This window comes from Maylandia zebra, linkage group LG15 (assembly GCF_041146795.1).
Source record: "Maylandia zebra isolate NMK-2024a linkage group LG15, Mzebra_GT3a, whole genome shotgun sequence".
Classification (NCBI taxonomy): domain Eukaryota; kingdom Metazoa; phylum Chordata; class Actinopteri; order Cichliformes; family Cichlidae; genus Maylandia; species Maylandia zebra.
Window position 1 is genome coordinate 18,758,819 of NC_135181.1, and position 19,209 is coordinate 18,778,027.

General features: G+C 38.1%; 2 protein-coding genes across 2 annotated transcripts in view; one reads left to right on the forward strand and one right to left on the reverse strand.

Annotated features, from left to right (window-relative positions):
• Positions 1–3,550, forward strand: part of kif3ca (kinesin family member 3Ca) — a 29,713-nt gene extending 26,163 nt beyond the window's left edge. Inside the window, exons 6-10 of the mRNA XM_024805150.2 lie at positions 872–988; positions 1,211–1,319; positions 2,220–2,365; positions 2,740–2,823; positions 2,916–3,550. Coding sequence (XP_024660918.1) covers positions 872–988; positions 1,211–1,319; positions 2,220–2,365; positions 2,740–2,823; positions 2,916–2,985 — 526 coding nt within the window. The 3' untranslated portion in view covers positions 2,986–3,550. The remainder of the gene's footprint in view (positions 1–871; positions 989–1,210; positions 1,320–2,219; positions 2,366–2,739; positions 2,824–2,915) is intronic.
• Positions 3,551–14,056: 10,506 nt separating this feature from the next.
• Positions 14,057–16,939, reverse strand: LOC101475838 (toll-like receptor 5). Its single transcript, XM_023152068.3, has 2 exons — positions 16,793–16,939; positions 14,057–16,138 (listed from the first exon to the last, which is right to left on the reverse strand). The coding sequence occupies exons 1-2, from the start codon at positions 16,841–16,843 to the stop codon at positions 14,261–14,263; spliced, it is 1,929 nt and encodes a 642-aa protein (XP_023007836.2). The 5' UTR covers positions 16,844–16,939; the 3' UTR covers positions 14,057–14,260.
• Positions 16,940–19,209: the final 2,270 nt, after the last annotated feature.

Below are 19,209 nucleotides of genomic sequence, written 5' to 3' on the forward strand. Positions count from 1 at the left end.
AAATTGCGCCTCTTTATCTTATGTTAAAAATATCTCAGGGATTAAACGTATAATTAAACATCTTTAGAGTGATAGAAATGGCAGTTTCACTCGTCTCATCATCAAAATGGGCTGTACGTGGCCATTGATGTAAAATGACTGTGACATCCCTCATTTAAATAGTTACTTCCTTTGCAGACTGAGTGTTTACACTAAATAAAAAATTGTGTTAGGCTTTTACCGGTTGTCTTTTATTCTATGCAAAAGTACGGCTGCAAGGTAAGCAGTTAAGAAATGCTTTTACTTGAAATCTGTTCTTGCAGAGGTAGTGGTCTTTTTTTTTGCCAAACTCAGTACTTTTACAGTTTTGTTAACAGTTTTTTTCTTCTTTTTGTTTGCTCCCCTGCTGCGTAAACCTTTCTTCATTGTCAGAAGTCTACATGTCTCATTATGCTTTCCAAAAAGAGCCCTGCTAGCAGCTGTGATAGCCAGATGCTCTTTCTTCTTTTCCTTTTTTAAAATTTCTCTAAGCAGTGAAAGTGCTTTGTAATAGTATTGTAATAAGACCATAAAATATTTGTTAATCTTTTCTTTTAAACTTGTTTTTGTGCAGCCAGTTAAATAGCTAAGTTATGTTGATTTGAAGAAACAGCTAAACCCATAAAAAAGCTTCTAATCAAGAGTTCATTTATCAGGAGGTTTAGTGTTTATGAGTAAAAAAGACTTTACAAATTCAAAGAAAATCATTTTTTCTGTTTAAAATGTGAAAAGTATACAAATAAACCCCTAAAATCTTACTCATAGTGCATTTGCTATTACAACCACATGACTCCAGACTTGTATATGATATAAACCATTACTTCTTGCATCACTCTGTGTTGTGAACACGCAGGTATCTGATCATAGAGAACTTCATCCCGCCCGAGGAGAAGAATAAGATAATGAACAGGCTGGTCTTTGACCCTGAGGAAGACCAGTGGAAGTTCCAGTCACTTGTTCCTGCTGAAAGGTCAGCGTCTGTTTTCGATGTAAAAGAATAAACTCTTAAATTTAGTCAGGCTTTAGTTTAGATCTCTGGGCGCCGTGCATCATATGATTATCTCTTCTTTTCATCTTCTTCCGCTGCTGTTTGAGTGGCATCCTCCTTTTTCTGGCTTTTTTGGTGTTTTGAGAATTGATTCCAGATTGGGTTTTTGTGTGTCTCATTGATCCCGACTTTTCTTCCGTTCAGTAAATCCTCGCAGATGAAGAAAAGGCCAGCATCTGCAGTCGGATACAAACGACCCATCAGCCAGTATGCCAGGGTTGCCATAGCAATGGGAGGTCATTCCAGATACAGGGTAAGTGTCTGTGTGTGTGATGACTTGGCATCCTTTTGAGGACATAAAACAAGCCCACAAATATAAATCATTAAATTTTAATGTAAAGAAGTATGGTTTTGTTTTTTTTGTTTTTTCATAAATCTTTATTCTGAATGTTATTTAATTAATTATGTAAATTTTTATTTCCATTATAGGTCAGTCAGTTTATATTCTGTTTAATTTGTCCTTTTGGATCCTGAAAGACTAAATATCAGTTTTTCAGTTTTAAAGCTTTCAGGCGTGATTTACTCTTATAGTTTTGAATATTTCCTAGTAATGGTATTTTTACCATCTGTCAAGGTCAAAGTCAGACTTAAGACTCATTGAAATATAAAAACCAACACTAAACATGAACAATAAAAAACATACTGGAATCTTAAGGCACTGGAAATTGAAGGAACTAGAATCCAAGTGGCAAAAATATCATGACGATCTCAGGATCATGACATTACTTTCTTTTTTTTTTTGTTGCTTTGCTTATAAAAAACCCTTAACTATAAAAATGCACCATACTTTATTAAAGCATTTGCTATGAAATTAATGGACTCAGCTTTTACTAGAGTAACACAGCATTCAGTAAAAGCGACCGAGAGCTACTTAGCCATTGAATGAACCTCCCAGCAAGCAGTTTTTGTGCTGATGTTAATGCCAGAGCAGCTTTCTCTGCAATTAAGTACTGACTTGTTGCAGTGGGGGCATCCTATTAAAGTACCATGGTCAAAGTTTCTTTGCAATAACAAATGTTTATAAAGGCAGATTGAACGGCTAGTTTCTTGATTTTATACACCTGTTGTTAAGGGGCTGAAAACACTTTTTTTCAATACTTTGATCCATATAATGTGTTACTAACTGTAGGTAATGTTTTCATAATGTTTTCAGGCTGAGAACATCATGTTTCTGGAGCTGGACATGACTCCTCCAAACACCGCCTCAGTCGATTGCTCAAAGGATGGAGAACCGAACCAAAGTCCCTCGGTGGACAGCTCGCCCACCAAGGAGAAAGGCGTTCGAAAGTCCCAGTCTTGGTGAGGTCAAATTAATGCAGCCTCTTCTCATATAAATAAAACAGATGTTGTCTTTCTTTATTGGCATACACTTACTGCACGTTGCTGCTGCTGCTGCTCAGATGTTTCTACATCTGGAAATAGAGCTGAGAATACTTTGTCATATTTGTGTTTGAAACCCGCTTCCACTGTTCAGCCTGTGCATGTGACCTGTGAACTGTAAATGGTTTAGCATCAGAGCATCTCTACAGTAAATGGGATTATTCAGGATTAGCCACACCCTCTTGCCCTAATCTGATGGTTTATCTGTCATTTTCTCAGCTGCATAATCTCAATAATCTGTGATTGTACATATTATACATATATTATACAACTTTTGTTTTTTGTTTTTTCAGGTGTCACACTCCAAAATCCATGACTTCCTCCCCTTCTAATGTGTCCTTGGCAGCATGTCACACTGCCACACCCGCAGCGGCACAGTAAAGCTTTAATGAAGAGAGCTTTTTTTTATTGCCATTATTATTATTATTATTTATTTGATCTCTCAACATCAACTTCCTCTTTTGGCCAGTGGCCGCCTTACAGACTTCTCAGTGAGGCCCACTGCTGGGACACAAACACACCACCACCACCTCTGCTGAAAGCTGACAGACTTCATGGAAATGATCTTCTGGCAGGAAACTACATGACCATATGAACCTCAGAAACTCTGTATAAATCAGTTCCTCCAGTTCCTCCTCCGGCAGAGCCCTTTCCTCTTTTGCATGTCAGATCATCTCTGAAAACAGCTGGCTGCAGTGCTGAACTGCCCAGACTGTTGTGTGTGTGTGTCTGTGTGTTTGTGTGTGTCTGTTGTGTACAAAGCGCCGTATGATTGCCTGTTTGTGTTTCTAGTCATGACCACTGCAGATTTAAAGGTGAAGGTTTCGTGTATTCTGGATTTTTCAAAGCAGGTTTGGTCTGTTTTCTATGTAGAAGTTGGACTTCATCGTCAGAGAGTTTATGTCAGTGTTGGCTTTTTGAAATGAGTACACACACAAAAATAAGAATATACGATGTGTACTGTTGTTGGTCAGACGAGGTGCTCAAGACCTGAATGATGACCGTTGTCATTCCTGTTGCCTCCCATCATTTATCTGTCCCCCTGCAGTGTCTAATTTAAATGAAATGTCTTAAAAACTAATGTAATTAAAATGAAGAACACGAGGCATGTCACACTGTCAGAATTATTTTACTGGGATTTTAATTCAACAAACAAACACGGATGGGCGGATGGTGACCAGATCCCAGCAAACTAAATGTGGGACAAACACGACGTTTTGTCTGGGACAAACAATGCTGGCAGGACGTCAAATATATTACATTAACGTGCAAATATTCCAGGTCTTTTGTCAAGTAAATAAGAATTAAACAAGGCCGAAGTGGTCTAATATAATAGTCTTTATATGCTCCTGTATCCTCTGTTATTTCAGCGCCTCCTCTGTGTGGTAATAGTCTTAGTGTTTCAGTAGAGATGCATCCATTTTAACAATTTGTTTGCAATTTTTTGCCCATTATGACATAAATATACTGTGCAAAACTCTAACACAACAGCCAAACGCTCTATTTCTCAGTATAAACTGCATCTTAATTTTCTTTGTGGCAGTTTCCATGATATTTAGCAAAATCTACAAAGCTTGTTGCTTTTTGGTGACTTGGAACTTTCACTGATGGTCACATCTTAAGACAGGCTAATCTTTATTTAAATACAAAACAAAGCCTTCTCTTCACAGAATTTAGAAAAGCACATGTTCTGCAGAGTCAAAACGTCAGCCATTGTCTCAGGACAAGGGGACAATAAATAAAAATGCTGTGCAGTCACACATGAAGAGGGACATCTGATCATCCTGGATTCATATTAGATTCATGAATAGTTTGTGTCAAAAATGTGACCTTTTTAGAGCGGTGTAGAGTTCATTAAATAAATAATACCATGTAAGTTTAAGCTTTGCCATGAAGATAGTTTAACACAAAACAACTTTCAACTAATGCATCTCATTGTGCCATTTGGCATCTATGAAAATGCAGTTCATGCATCAGGATGGGGTGAACCAGTCGATACTGCAGACTAAAATCTGGCCTCCACTGAGGTGAATTAGTGTTTTTTTAGGTGGCACTTTTTTCAAAAAGACTGGTGCCTCACAAAGACACATTTTATTAAGAAGACATGAAGTAAAAATGAAACTTAAGCAATTGTTTATTAAGTTAAGGTTAAGTAAATAATTAACCTTAACTTACATACATATAAATAATTTTATATTAATCCTCGTGGAATATTTATACTGGTGGTCATGTGCACCAGTGTGACAGTATTTAGCTTCAGTTTTCCAAACAAAAGGTTATTTTATTAGAAAAACTGCTTCACTGAAAGTGCAAGAAATAGTCTTAACGTGGTGGAACCTATAAAAACAGCTGCTGCTGCCTAAACTCACAGGAGGATGCATTTGCCTGGAGGCAACTGTGGTTGTGATTTGGTGCTATATGATATGAAAGAAAACTGCGTTGAAACGAACTTCCAGCAACATCCGTGGAACACAGTGCAACTCCTATGGTCGACTGACACTATTTGCCACATTGCCTTCAACAGTTATACGATAAAAACATTTTACAGGCAGCAGTTTAAACAGCATATGTAAGGAGTAAAATATATAAACAATATTTACAACAAACACTTTCACCAATGAGGAGACGGCAAGAATGGCCTGGACACATCAACATATGGTTTAAACCCAATAATGGTCACTGGAATTTGGAAGTGACCATTAGAAATCCTGGTTGGCACTTTCTTTGGGACTTAAAAAGTGAAAATAAGAGGCGGTGTTTAAATTTTTCCTCATCTAAAGTCAGAGAAATCACACCCTGAGTCTGAAAATGTCTTGGAAGTAAAAAACAATCTGACTTCTGCCTGTCGTTGTGAATCAAAATGATAAATTAAGCTTCTTCTAAACAATGGAAACTTGGACACACGGGTTGTTTTTGGACTCAAAAACATGTCTCATGTGCTGCTGAAGCCACACAAGCTGGCTTCAGTCAAACATTCCTTCATTCAGTCGTCTGTCAAAGAGCTTCACCAGCAGCAGCTTCTTTAAACCCATGATCAAGTAAAGAAATGAGAACCAGAGGTTGCCATCTCAAGGATGGAGCACCTGTTGTACCCAGGAATCAACACGAACATATGTTCACTGAACACATTTTTCTTCTTCTTTGACATGTGGTTTCTATCAAATTGTACAGTAAATAAAAAAGAAATTTAGCAGGCTGTGTGCAGTCAGGTGTGCACAATTTAGTGTCACTGGGTTCATTACTTCCTAAAGGGTAAAAGGAGGAAACAGCAGGGGGCCAGACTGACTAACCATCAATGTATTATTGATGTGAAAGGAGGAACCGCAGCTAAACCCCCTCAGTGAGTGTACAACAGCAAAGAAGAGTCATTGACCCGTGTAAAAGTAAAGTGTATATCACCAATGTGCAGCACATCTCCACACATCAAATCAAATGGAAACTTGGACATTCCTGAGATTTCTTGGCATTTTCAATGCATGCTTGAGCTCTCACTGGGGCTGCAAATACGAACAGAAGTCCAAAACCCAGAAATATTTAGTTTACAAAAATGAAGCCTTAGGATACTGGAGCCGAATACAACTTGACATTCTGGTTTTAGAATTGTTTTAGTTAAGGGAGCAGAGTAAACACTCATGCCACTTTAATACTCAGTTATGTTAGACGTAAAGGTTTGAAATGGCAAAAAGAAACAATTTTCTAGTTACAAATTAATATCAGATGCTTTTGGAATGGTTAAAGCCATTTAGAAACACACACGGAGCATTTTATATGTTTAGTTATCAGTATCTCAGCCTGCAGCTGACCCAGTTTTTAATGTGTATATATAAATATCTAAAAATAGACTTTAACTGCTCTGAAGCTTCTTGTGTTCATATTGTATAATGGAGGTTAAATCCATTCAACTGCTTTATTGCTGATACTTCTGATACAATATTTTGTGCATTTATTTGGATGCTCGTATTAAACATGGACAAGGTTACAAATAATGAGGTCTGTGTTTGTGGAAGTAATCTCTGTGAGCTTCACAGATTACCATTGTATGGTCTTTACCTTACAATGTAAAACTCCTTGAGGTATTCAGACCGTGTTGCACATGTATCGTCCTTTGCTAAGTGGTAGAAGATCAGCATAAATCTTCCTTACAATCAATAACTGAAAATGGAAAATGGATGTAGCTTACAGGTGTGACGCCACTGCGGAAGCACTATAAGATGCAAAAGAAAATCTGTATATAAGAGAAATCACTAAATACTATCCTGGTGAATTTATGCTGGCAGTCTTTAGCATATGAGGGTGCAGTGTCCCTCAGTTCTGCAATGAGATTTTCCTTGTGCTAGTGTTTGATTTTTCGTACCTAAGACAACCTCAAGCCTCCAAAAAATGGGACATCAGTCCATATTTTGAGTTCAGAACTTGGAATTTCTTTCTGGTTACAGATAAGTGCTCAAAACACAAACAAAAATATAGAGATTTAAGAAAAAAAATTCACACAGAATGTTGTTTATGATTCTGAAAGACCTCATTTAAATGCTAATTTGTATTCTAATTTTTGCCTCATAACTTTTGCACTGTCCACTTCCTGCTGTGACAAAACAAATTTCCCACGTGTGGGACTAATAAAGGTTATCTTATCTTATCTTATCTTATCTTATCTTAATTTGTGTATGCTGTTTAATCTGCAGCATCAGTCCTGCCCCCAAAACACTCATGAATCATGTTTTAATTTCTAGGGCAGACAGCGATGCGAGCATGAGCGTGATTTTTTGAATAATGTAGGAACAAAGGTATGACGTAACGTAAACAATTTCCCTCTGAGTGCTGCTAATTTATAGACATTTTAGCTGTGGCTGTGGGGGCGGGGAGGAGGGAGGCGAGGACACGGATGGAAGAGAGGAGGAGGGGTGGATGGATGCAGGCATCCAAAGACAATCAGGAAGTGAGGAATAACTGTGGAGGAGGTGGATACTGAGCCTGTTTCCATGGTAACCTGCCAGTAGAGGGTGAAGGGGATGGGGATGGCATCGATGGGGGTTTGTGTGTTGATGTATATGAATGTAACATGGTGGATCAGATGGCATTGACGGAAATAAAAAAAAAGATCACAGCCTCCTTCTCATCCATTTTCATCCTCAAATCAATAAATTTAGCATTGATTTGTTTTAGGCAGTTTCATTTTCATGCGTGTTTTTTCTGGGCAAAGGTGAGCAATAACATTTCACTTTATTTGCTCTCACTTAATCTTATTAGTTATGAGGCCATTAGCCTTGTTAAGACAGCCAATACTAAAACACAAACAAGTTCACCAAGAAGAACGCCGGCTCTAAAATACAAAAATGAATGGACTGTGAATCCAACAGTGTTACACCTGCTGTGAGTACAGGTCGTCTGAAGGTGCTCTTGAAGATGAAAACTGATCACAACAAAGAAAACAAATGTTCTTCAGCTACTTGTAGACATACTTTGCGCAAAAAATCTATCACATGATGGCATTAATCAATCAACATAAAGGTAGAAACAGTTAACACGTCATGTTAGGACACAAAATATTAAAATTTGCTAAAAGTTACGCCATTTTAAAAGTGCTGAAACAAAAATGAGATAAAACAGTAAAATAAAGGCAAATGAAGGTTTTAATACTGACCTTTGCTTTGCATGAAGAATAGTTTGCTCATACTGTCTAAAATGAGTGACATAATATGAGGAGGACACATAGCACTGTGAAAATCCGAGAACAGTATCTGTGGGAGAGAATCTGTAACAGCAAACAAGGTGAGAGAAATGTTTTCATCTTTTGATGGGCCATTAAAGGCTTGTGATGTCTGATGCTTTTATTGTGAAAGGAGAAAGTGATAGCAGAAGAAAAGGAGGAGGGAAGGACAAAAGGTGACAGGAAAGTAGAATCACAAGCAAAAGGTTCGTCATCATTTATTTCATCCTGTGAAAAGGATTGAATAACAATATAAGATTTCTAATAGATTTTCAATGTGAAACTGTGTCCAGCCTATCAGATTAGCATTTTGTGACTGAGATGATGTTGTAGGCTCAAATAGATTAAATCCAACGGGTTATAATGCTATATTTCGCACTTGATTTCATCGTCCTGATTACTCTTCCTGTAAGGGTAACTTTACATCAACAATGTTTGTTTTCTAACTTCACGTTAAGCCGAATAGATTTATTCAGTTATTATCAATATAAATTCTAATTACTTTTCAGAGAAACCATGAGAGACCATGTGGCAGGTCAGCCATGATTCTTTTATTGGTCTTATGGGGTTTGCATAGCCACGGATCTTGTATTTGCACGTCAATGAGTATTTAGTGAACTATGAATTGAAGTCAGGGCATCATTCAGCTACATATACACTGTTTAATTCCCTTTGCTGTGATATAAAAAAAAACCATAATAGCCATCACTGACATGTTTTAGTAGTTCTAGATTTTCAGCTATAAGAAATGCTGTTACAGAATTTATTAGAATCATGTAGTTTTGAATTTTGCAGCCCTGATTGCTGGTTATTACTCGAAAACTAGCACACAAGTTTCCAGGTAATCATCACACTTCTTGTCATTTGAGTCAATAGATTATTAATGTGTAATAAGCTACAATACCAATATGTTATCAATATTTTAGTATACTATGGGTAATTGGTTGTTACCTTGGTGTTTAACTGGTAATAGCTTGCTATTTTCATTTTATTAGCTTCTTGTTAACACTTTATTACCTCACTAGTACTACATTATTATCAAGTCATAAAAGAACACTTATATCTTAAATTAAAATCACATGTATTAAATGTTTCAAACCTAAATTAGATTATTGATTTGCTTAGTTATAAGTCTTCCAATGATATATAAGTGTTTATATGAATATATAATTACACAATCATGTTAGATATGATTCCGCGACACACACGCACACATGCACAGGTCTATAAATCTGAGTCTTATCAGAATCAGAATCAGAATACTTTATTGATCCCTGGGGGAAATTATTTTTTGTTTCAGTGCTCCATTTTAAACCAACATTAAGACAAGACAGACAATACGCTAACTAAGAATAGTACAATATATACATATATATACATACATACATACATAAGTCACTTATAAATAAATATTTGGAAAAGAAACATGTGTAGTTGTAGCAGCAAACAGTGTGTTAAGTGGATGCGTTGTACAGGGAGATGGCCACAGGCAGGAATGATTTCCTGTGTCGTTCAGTGGTGCTTTTCGGTAATCTCAGTCTCTCACTGAACGAGCTCCTGTGACTGACCAGCATGTCATGGAGTGGGTGGGAGGTGTTATCCAACATTGTCTTTATCAGCAGTCTGCCCTCAGTCCTCCTGCTCTTGATCTTTAATATTTAATGAAGAGAGGAGAGAGCTGCTTTATTAGGATGGTAGAAGCACATTTGGTTCAATAATTTATGCAGTTACAAGCAGATTATAACAAATGGAAACACAGAAAACAGAGAATGAGCTCTGCTGACGTTCATTTTGGAGTCCCGGTTTAGCTGTTACACCATGATGTGTTTTTGTGTAGTTTCTAAAAACGCTTCAGTTACAGTCAAATGAGCATTATTTTTGTTGACCTCGTTCTCTACTTATCTCGCCTCAGCAGTTACCAGACCTAATTTACCCGCTAATGCAGCAGAGTTCATTTTATCTCTTGTGAACTCCTTGATTTATTTTTTTTAGCTGGATGGAAGCAGCTTCACTGTTTATATCTAACCGATCAGACATCTGATCGCTGCATTGCTGCACAAAAATCCCAGCACTGAAAAGACCTGCTGGTGTGTTTTCAGACGTGGCCTTACTGTACTGAAAAGCATCATGGAGGTCAGTGATTATTGACTGAGCTGAGGCTGCCCTCTGCTGTAAGATGTCAGCAAAAACAGCTGCTTTAGCATGAAAGGACACAGCTCATTTTTACATGTAAAATACATCAGTATATCACATCAGGCTAAAATAAAATACCTGCAAAAAACCAAACAAACAAACAGTCTTCACATGAGTTAGAAAGTCCCTTTAAATTAATGGTTCTAGTGAAAACAAGTTTGATTTGACTGCAAATTTACAGTAGCACCAGCGCTCGTGTAAAATATGACTGTGAATATATAAATGATTCTCCCAAGTTTCCTTCTGTTGTATAGACCGACAAAAAGGTGACTTTTGTGGCAGGAATCTAAGTTTGTCCTCTTTTTTGCCCATCTAATGTCCAAGACCACAGGACAGAAGAGACTGTGAGACAAGTCTGTGATCTAACTTCAAATGACAATTTGAACCAAAAGACCTGCTCCAACTGATTTTTAGTCCAGTTTTTGTTTACTGTGGCATAAATCAGCCTTTTCTCCTCGCGCTCAAGTCCTTTGTCTGGCCTTTTCTGGATTTCTTTCCCTATTTCTTAAGGACAGTTGTTTTTAGAGATACTGTTTATTTGCTGTAGGTGGTTTTTAGGCTCATAACTTCTTTTTTTGTGTAACATTTCCCCAATTTCCTCTTTTTAAAGACACACTGCAAAGATTTCTGGTAAGCACTTTTAAATGATCCTGAAGACCTTCAAAGGCATTTCTGTGTATTTGATTCACTTTGTTTTGGGATATATCAATGATTGTGACTTCTTTCAGTGAACTAAACACTCCCCTGTTGCAATGCAAATATTCTGCTTTTAGACAGATCCAAAGAGAGGACTGAACTGTTGTGCAAGCCTTCAAATGTGCTGCGATCTGGATCAGGAAGATTGTTGAATGAAAATCCTCTGCCCATGTGCCCTGACCTAACTAACCTGTTTAAGCATTTTCATGCAACCATTAAATAGCACAGTTAGTCTACCTCAGTTTGATTTGTATAATATGAAAAAACATACATACACGTCACATTTAAAAACATGAGAATTTACATGTAAGCTTTAAATTTCCAGTTTATCAAACAGCATTGAGCAGTCCTTACCTTTAAATCTAACCTCTCTTCTTCCTCCACTTTAAACCCTGACTATGGACAATGTTTATTTCGCCTCTTCTATCTGTTTTACGCACCATCCCGTGGTGATTAATACACAAGCATGATCAACTTTCATGTGTTCCAGTTCAGGCTCAAATCGGTTTGGATGTTGAAAATAATAACTCCCCTCAAATGTTAAACCAAAAGTACTCAAGTCACTTTACTCAGGTAAAGTACATATACCTGAAAATTCTACTTAAGTACAGTAACGAAGTATTTGTACTTTGTTACTTCCCACCTCTGCAGAAGTTCTTTATATCTAACACATTCTCGTTTATGATAGGTTTATGCTTACAAACCTGCAGGGAAACACAGATGGCAACCACCTGAAGGCCCATCGTCCACATCACCGCGTTCCTTAAAAAAAGAAGTTTAAATCTTTGTTCTTGGGTTAAAAAAAATGATGTTGCCTGTCCAAAGTGAAAAGCTAAATTCTACAGAGGATTCTGTGGCTGGGTTTTTATCTGTGGGTGTTCACATGTGTTGGGTGTTACATCAGTCACTGCAGGATAAATATAATGCTGAACAGCATTCCCCTTTTTCTTTTGCAGAATCCAGGTTTACATGATGAGGGGAAATACCTTGCATGTTCTGCAGTCCTCTGCTGGTGTGTATGTTTTCCTCCTGCTGGACTTTGCCTTTTGACTCGGCTCATGTGTCCTTTTCTGGTAGGGGGTCCCGTTCTTTTTGTTCCCCTTGGACTCTGGTTGTTGATTTGGACTTTTCTTGTGGATTTTCCAGATGTGCAACTTCATAAATAAACAAGATGTGCTTGTATGATCTCCCTTGTTTTTGGTTAAAAACACGTTAATTACAAATGAATCAAATGAACATTATTGTTGTTGTTGACTTCTTTCCCTACTTATTTTCCACAGCGGTTATCAGTTGAATTTATATGTTATATAATCACACCAGAGTGAATATTTAAAGCAACAAGCTGGAAGCAGCTTCAATGTTTATATCTAACTAATCAAACGTTTGACTGTTGCAATGGTGCAAGAAATCCCACCAGCGAAAAGACCTGCTGGTGTTGTTTTAGAGGTGACCATACTGTACTGAAAAGCTAGGAAGTTAATGACCAAACTGAGGCTGGCTCTGCTGTAAGATGCCAGTGAAACCAGCCGCCTTATCATAAAATTTCTGAACTTACTTGAAGGACACACAGCTCCTTTTGAGCTCTAAAACCGCTATATAAAATCTCTACCTAAAGTAAAATACATGCAAGAAACAAATACTCTTGCAGTCTTTGTTGGGCTATAAAGTGCTTATAAGTGAGCCGGTATTACACTTTCAATGATAGCACGTTCGATTGATGTGCAAATTTACAGCTTCACCAACATGCATGCAAAATATGACGTCGATTTGAATAAACTGTAAATGATTCACCCAAGCAGATGTTGCAGTGCTACAACACACTGTGCCTTTTGTGGCAGTAAGTCACATTATGTCTACATTTCTTTTAAAAAGTTTAAGTTTGTTCTATTTTTACTCGTCTTAAGTTACTGTGCCATTAATTGCAGAAGAGGAAACTGATTAAGACAACAGGGAGAGACAACATTGTAGTATGGGATGTACCTTTAAACTCCCCTTCATTTTCCTCAGGTGGTGTTTAGTTTCAGAAAAGAAATGTTTGGAAAAAGGAGATTGTGCAAAAACTTTGAATATCGTCAGCCTCGTCATGTCCTTAAGTACATATTTAGTACTAACATGTTGGCTCTTGACTAATAAACAAAATATTTAAAGCAACTAATTAATGTTAAATATGTTTACCTCCATATTTGTAACTGGGATTAGTTTTGTAGTTTTAGTGGATGATGTTCAATGTGTACTTGCAGATATCTGTGTGATCGAGTCAGTCTGAAAAAGGTTTAATAGATCAGCAAGTGCAATTAGTCTTTTCTCTCTTCCCTCAAATTTGTGCTTGTTTTTCTTTTCTTTTTTTCCTTTTAAAGGATTCACTTCATATCCCTTTAATCGTTCCCTGACCCCTATCAGATTTTGCATGGACTACTTAATTTGCCTCGACCTCTACATAGGGTGCTGTTGTGGATGAATCTGTTTAAAACCCCCTGAATTTCTGGCAGCTTCAAATCAGCCTGAATCTACTGGAGAATGTTCATCCATCTGTTTGTCTCCTATATGGATCCTCTTCTTGTTTAAGTTAAGTAGAGCCTCTTCCAGCATCCACAGGGGTCCTGGACAGGACAGCAAGTGATTGTTCTGGAGCTCCATCTGCTGTTGATATCATAGAATAACATGCATCGCTTCTGTGGAAGGTTTAGAAATGAGTACTTCAGAAGGAAAGCTCAGGTTGAGCAGTTTGCACACAAAGTTAGAGAAGTAAGGTTGACATGCTCTGGACGTGTGCCGACGAGGAATGGAGGATATGCTGGACGACGACTGGTGAAGATGGACCTCCAGGCAAAAGGCATGAAGACCATAGGGCGAGATGTTGGCAGGTGATCTGCTGCAGCGACCCCTAAAGGAAGCAGCTAAAAGAACAAGACTTAAAATTGCAGTACTGAGCTTGTCTGGACTTTTACTCAACAAAAAGTAAGTAACATGCCACAATATTATGCGGCCCCTTAATGGCCCCTGAATTTTTAAACATCCTGCATTCACCCCCAGCTTTTCATGAGAAGAGACCATAGCTTTAACTGGATTTTTTTTTTTATTACATCTGGGTTGGTTTCAAATTCAGTTCACATGCACAACTTTAATCAATGATACATGACACTGGTACACTCCTCCAGCGATTATTTCATCATGATTTTTCAGCTGAGAAATACATTTCTGCTCTTTTTTAGCTGCTTTCACTGCTGTGAGACCCTAGCAGAATACTCTATTAGAGGAACATTATAGACACTAGCAGGAAATTCACATCTGAGCTCTTCAACAGGACTCAGCAGCGTCACGTTGGTCTCATTCAACCAAGTCAGGAAGCTCTTCAGATCAGCGTTGCAGTGGAATCGGTTCATCCGGAGATCGAGGAAGCTCAGAGAGCGGAAAGTGGCAGGGTTAGGCGAGGCTATGAAGTTGTTGGAAAGGTAGAGTGCTTTTAGACTTGTTGGAAATACGTCAGGCTGGATATATGTTAAGGCGTTGTACGAGAGGTCCATCTCTCTTACTGAAGTGAGGCCCTTGAAAACACCTTGAGGGAGCGACTGCAGCGCATTGAAGCTCAAATTGAGACCAGCAACATGCCCAAAATTGTCAAACAGATTGAGACATTTACCCTGAGCCCAAACAGACTGCAGGGAGCTGCTGTGAAGATCAAGAACTGTGAGATTATTCAGACTGACTCGTCTGCTGAAGGAGCAACTCCTGATTCTGTTTCCTCCATAAAAGAGATGCCTCAGCCGTTTTAAACCGGTCAAAATGGTGGAGACATCCTCCAAGTCTGTTAATCTGTTGTCCTGAAGGTCTAGATGCATGAGGTTACTGGCAAACTGAGAGATGCTTCTCACTGATGAGGGTGCCAACTTGTTGTCATTTAGTAAAAGAAAATCTAAACTTGGTAGAGGAGCAGGGAAGCCTAAATCTCTCAGAGAGTTTCCTGTTAGATATAATAATTTCAGGTTGGGAAGTCGACTAAATGACTGATAACCCAATGCACCAATGTGATTATGAGACAAATCTAATACCTGGAGGTTTGTCAGAGAAGCAAATGTGTAAGAATAGATTTCCCCAAGCAGGTTGTGTGACAGGTTGAGCACTTTTAAATGATCCTGAAGACCTTCAAAGGCATTTCTGTGTATTTGATTCACTTTGTTTTGGGATATATCAATGATTGTGACTTCTTTCAGTGAACTAAACACCCCCTGTTGCAATGCAAATATTCTGCTTTTAGACAGATCCAAAGAGAGGACTGAACTGTTGTGCAAGCCTTCAAATGTGCTGCGATCTGGATCAGGAAGATTGTTGAATGAAAATCCTCTGCCCATGTGCCCTGACATTTTCAGATGGGAGATTTTTGTCCCCTCGATGGCTTTGAAGAACTGCGTGCACTGGCCCACACCAAACCCGTTGCTTGACAAATCGAGTGTCTGAAAGGTCAGATCTCTGAAAGGATTCCCACATTTGTTCCAGTCAAACTTACCGCTGGACATCTCTCTCAGGTACACTGAGTTTAAGTTCAGAACTGTGAAGGTTTTTCCCTGAAAGGCAGCAAGATCAGACTCACAAATTTTATCAATTTTGTTCAGCTTGAGATTTAGGTCTTTCAAATGAGTCATGTTGACAAAGAAGGGAGAAGGCTGGAGTCTTTTTATGTCGTTACCAAAGAGGCTCAGAGTTTGTAGGGACAGCAGCGGTTCTAGATATTTGTCCCTAAGTATAGATTCTTTAAGTGAGCAGTAATCCAGGTTGAGAATCTGTAGACTTGCCAACCCATCAAAGGCCTGCTGCTCCAGCTGAAGCCCGACGTTAAAGTCGAGTGAAAGCCTCCTCAGATGTTTTTGTCTGCTGAAGGCGTGGTTCCTGATCACAAGCTGTGCATGCTGTCGTCCGAGGTCCAGCACTTGCAGCTCCTCGAGGCCTGACAGGGAGGTGGAGTTGATCTCACTGATGTGGTTCATCTCCAGGTACAAATGGGTGATGTCAGGAGGGAGAGGAGGAACCGAGCGGAGGTTCTGGAAACCACAGTATGCTATGGAGCCCTTTATGAGGCATGATGGGAAACAGCCCGGCACCTGGAAGTTGCACATAGAAATATAGTCGAAGCAGTCAGTCATCAGAGTGAATCAGTCAGCTTCCACAAACACAGATACAGAAGCTCTTTCATACCACACATGAGTTATCATAATACATCTCTGTGTTGCTTTGTTGTTTTTGAAATCCTTTATTTTACTTCTTCTTATTGTTTTGCTATTATTGTTATCATTGATGTTATTTTTTTTTATCACTGTAATTATTCTGGATCTATAATAGTAGGATTTCTCAAAACTTTAAGTATTTATCAAGTATTTATTCTTTTTTGTAGTTGTTAAGGACTTTATGTTTGTTTTAATGGCAAAAATTAGACTCTAAATTGTATCATTCTCCTACTGTGAGAAATTTACCGCTAATATCTGAATAATTTCAGAGTCCTCTCAAAGATTTGAACTATATCAGAATACAGTGATAACACTGAGCACCACAGACAAAAGAAATAAATCAAGTGCAAATGAAAGCTGACGAGCAGAAGCAACCCCAAAACAAACTATTCTTTTTAAAACATGTAAATCATTTTTGACCTCTCTCAGTTAGAGTAGTTTCCCTCCACACATTCAGAGCTGCTTTGTATATAATTTACATCTCACACACTATATAAAAATTCACATGTATGATAAGTTTACATTACTAACCTGCAGGAAAACACAGATGGCAACCGCCTGAAGTCCCACCGTCCACATCATCCTGTTTCTTAAAGAAATCCTCTTTGAATCTTCGGTCTTCGATGAAAAAAACCCCCCGATGCGGCCTGTCGAAAGCAAAAATCTGAATTCTGCAGAAGACTTTACCGCAGCGTTTTTATCTGTGAGTGTTTGCGTGACATGTGCTGGGAGGTACATCGACCCCACAGCGTAACCATGACGCTGAAAGGGATTTCCTATTTTCTTCTGCAAAGTCCAGCTTTACAACATGAAGGGAAGTACCTTGTTTACGTCCTGGGGCTAGTCCAGTACACCAGGTTGCACAACTGGTCCAAAAACATATGTTGCAGGTTTTTAATTATGCAAGTTACCATCAGCCTTCATGATATTATCTAAAGGTTTATGTTTGAAGACCATGGTTCTGGTTTTGATTACACTGTTGTTTGGTGACTCTGAGTTTTTGTGATGCTGTTGGGATCTGGGATCCTGTTTTGCTTTTGTGATGTTTCCAGTCTGTGTTTACTGTGTTTGCTCCTGTCTCCATGTTTACGATTTGTCTTTTGGTCATTTCCTGCTCTTGTTTTGGATTTTCCTTCCGTTCTGCCTGAAAGCCTTTGTCATTTTTCCCAACTACACGTCCTTCAGTCCTCTTAGCTCCTTTCCTTATGTCTTATTCCTTCAGATGCCCCCGGAAGACATGAGGAAGGAGATTCAAGCATAAAGGAATCAAGGCAGCAGGCCAGAATGGGGCATCATCACTGTGAAGCGATGTCGGTTAAATATAATGCTTCATAAATTGTTTTCTCTTATTAAAAAAACGTTTTTAATGACTTCATGTGTAACAGTGGGTATGAATGACATTGTCTTACAGTTTGAATATTCCTCTTTTACACACTGAAGGTAAGAACCCTTCTGTAAAGGATACACCTGTGCATCCTAGATTATACATCCTCTGGATGTTTTCTAGGATCTGAAAATCCTACAACAAATCACAGTGAGTTTGATTTCTAGGTCACAGGCAGGAGGAAGGAGGACAAAGGAGACAAGGTAGCACAAATTAGAGAAATGGGAAAAGCCTAAAGTTGCATCTTTGTTTTGCTTTTTTTTTTTGTTGGGTTTCCTTTATGCTCATTTCTGTATTTATTCATTCTTCCTTTTGGACTTTGCTTTTTGACCTGGCTCCCATGTTCTTTTCTTTCTGGCTGGGATTTCTGTTTGCTCCCCTTGAATTCTGCTTTGGATTTTTCTCAGTGATTCTCAGGATGTGCAATCATGTTACAGCCTTTAAAAAGCTTTCAACTGTAGGCACTAATAGACATATTAGTGTCCCTGAACAGCATTGTAGATATTTTTGTAGCCAAATAGTCTGCAATTGGCATGGTTTAGCATTACAGTATATAGACAATCAATAGTTATTTGTTATTAGCTTGTTGTAGATGCATTTACCTTTAAAAGGCCTTTTTTGACAGTATCCTTTTCATATTTCATTGATTACTTTAACATGACATCATGCTGTGGCTTTGCTCTGAACTCTTAAAGCTTTTTACTGCCCGTAACCTTTTTTTTAAATGTTTTATTCTTTTACTTTTTCTTGTTGTTATTATAATTAATGTTATTATTGACATGTTTGCTATTCAACTATTGTGACATTAAATAAATAAAAACCTTTATTTAGAGTTTATTAGTGTTCTTGTTTCTACTTCTCTTGTCCATGTTTTCAGATATCTGTATAACTTCTTATGTCTTCTGTCTGTTTTGCACATTTTGGCCTCATTTTTATTTTTTATTTTAAACTGAGCTTTTTTCTGTCCTATTGTACTCTATTTAAGCTATGCTGCTGTTAGGTGTGTTCAGTCTTTTTGCCTGCTACAACATATTTATCTCTGAACTTCTGGAATTGATCTCTCCCACCACATTTAGATTTTGATGTGATAGCTTTTTAATAGCCTGTAGATATGAATAGCTCAGTTCATCTGCAGGTGTTGATGTTAGATGTGAAGTTCTCTTATGTGCTGAACATATTTGGACACATCTGGATGTACCTGTAACAGGAAACCGTTTTAGTCACGTTTGTTCTTATTTTTTTTTCCTGTTATGCAATCAATTTGTACATTATGTCACTGAGTTACTCTCTTTCCTCTCACAGTTTCCCAACAGCACTCTTGCTCTTTCACGCATCAATCCTTTTCTGGTTTCTTTGTCACGTGTTGATTAATCCTTTTGGTACTCACCTAGGGAAGTTCGGCACAGAGGTGTACTGTATGTCTCAAAGTGATGAGTAAGCCATCTGAAACTGCTTAACAAGTCAGTTTGCACTCTAAAGTAAAGAGTCAAATAATGATTTCCAATATTTTAGCTGCATAATCAGTGAAGAGGTGTTTATAATGCAACAGCTCTCAGTGTGGGAA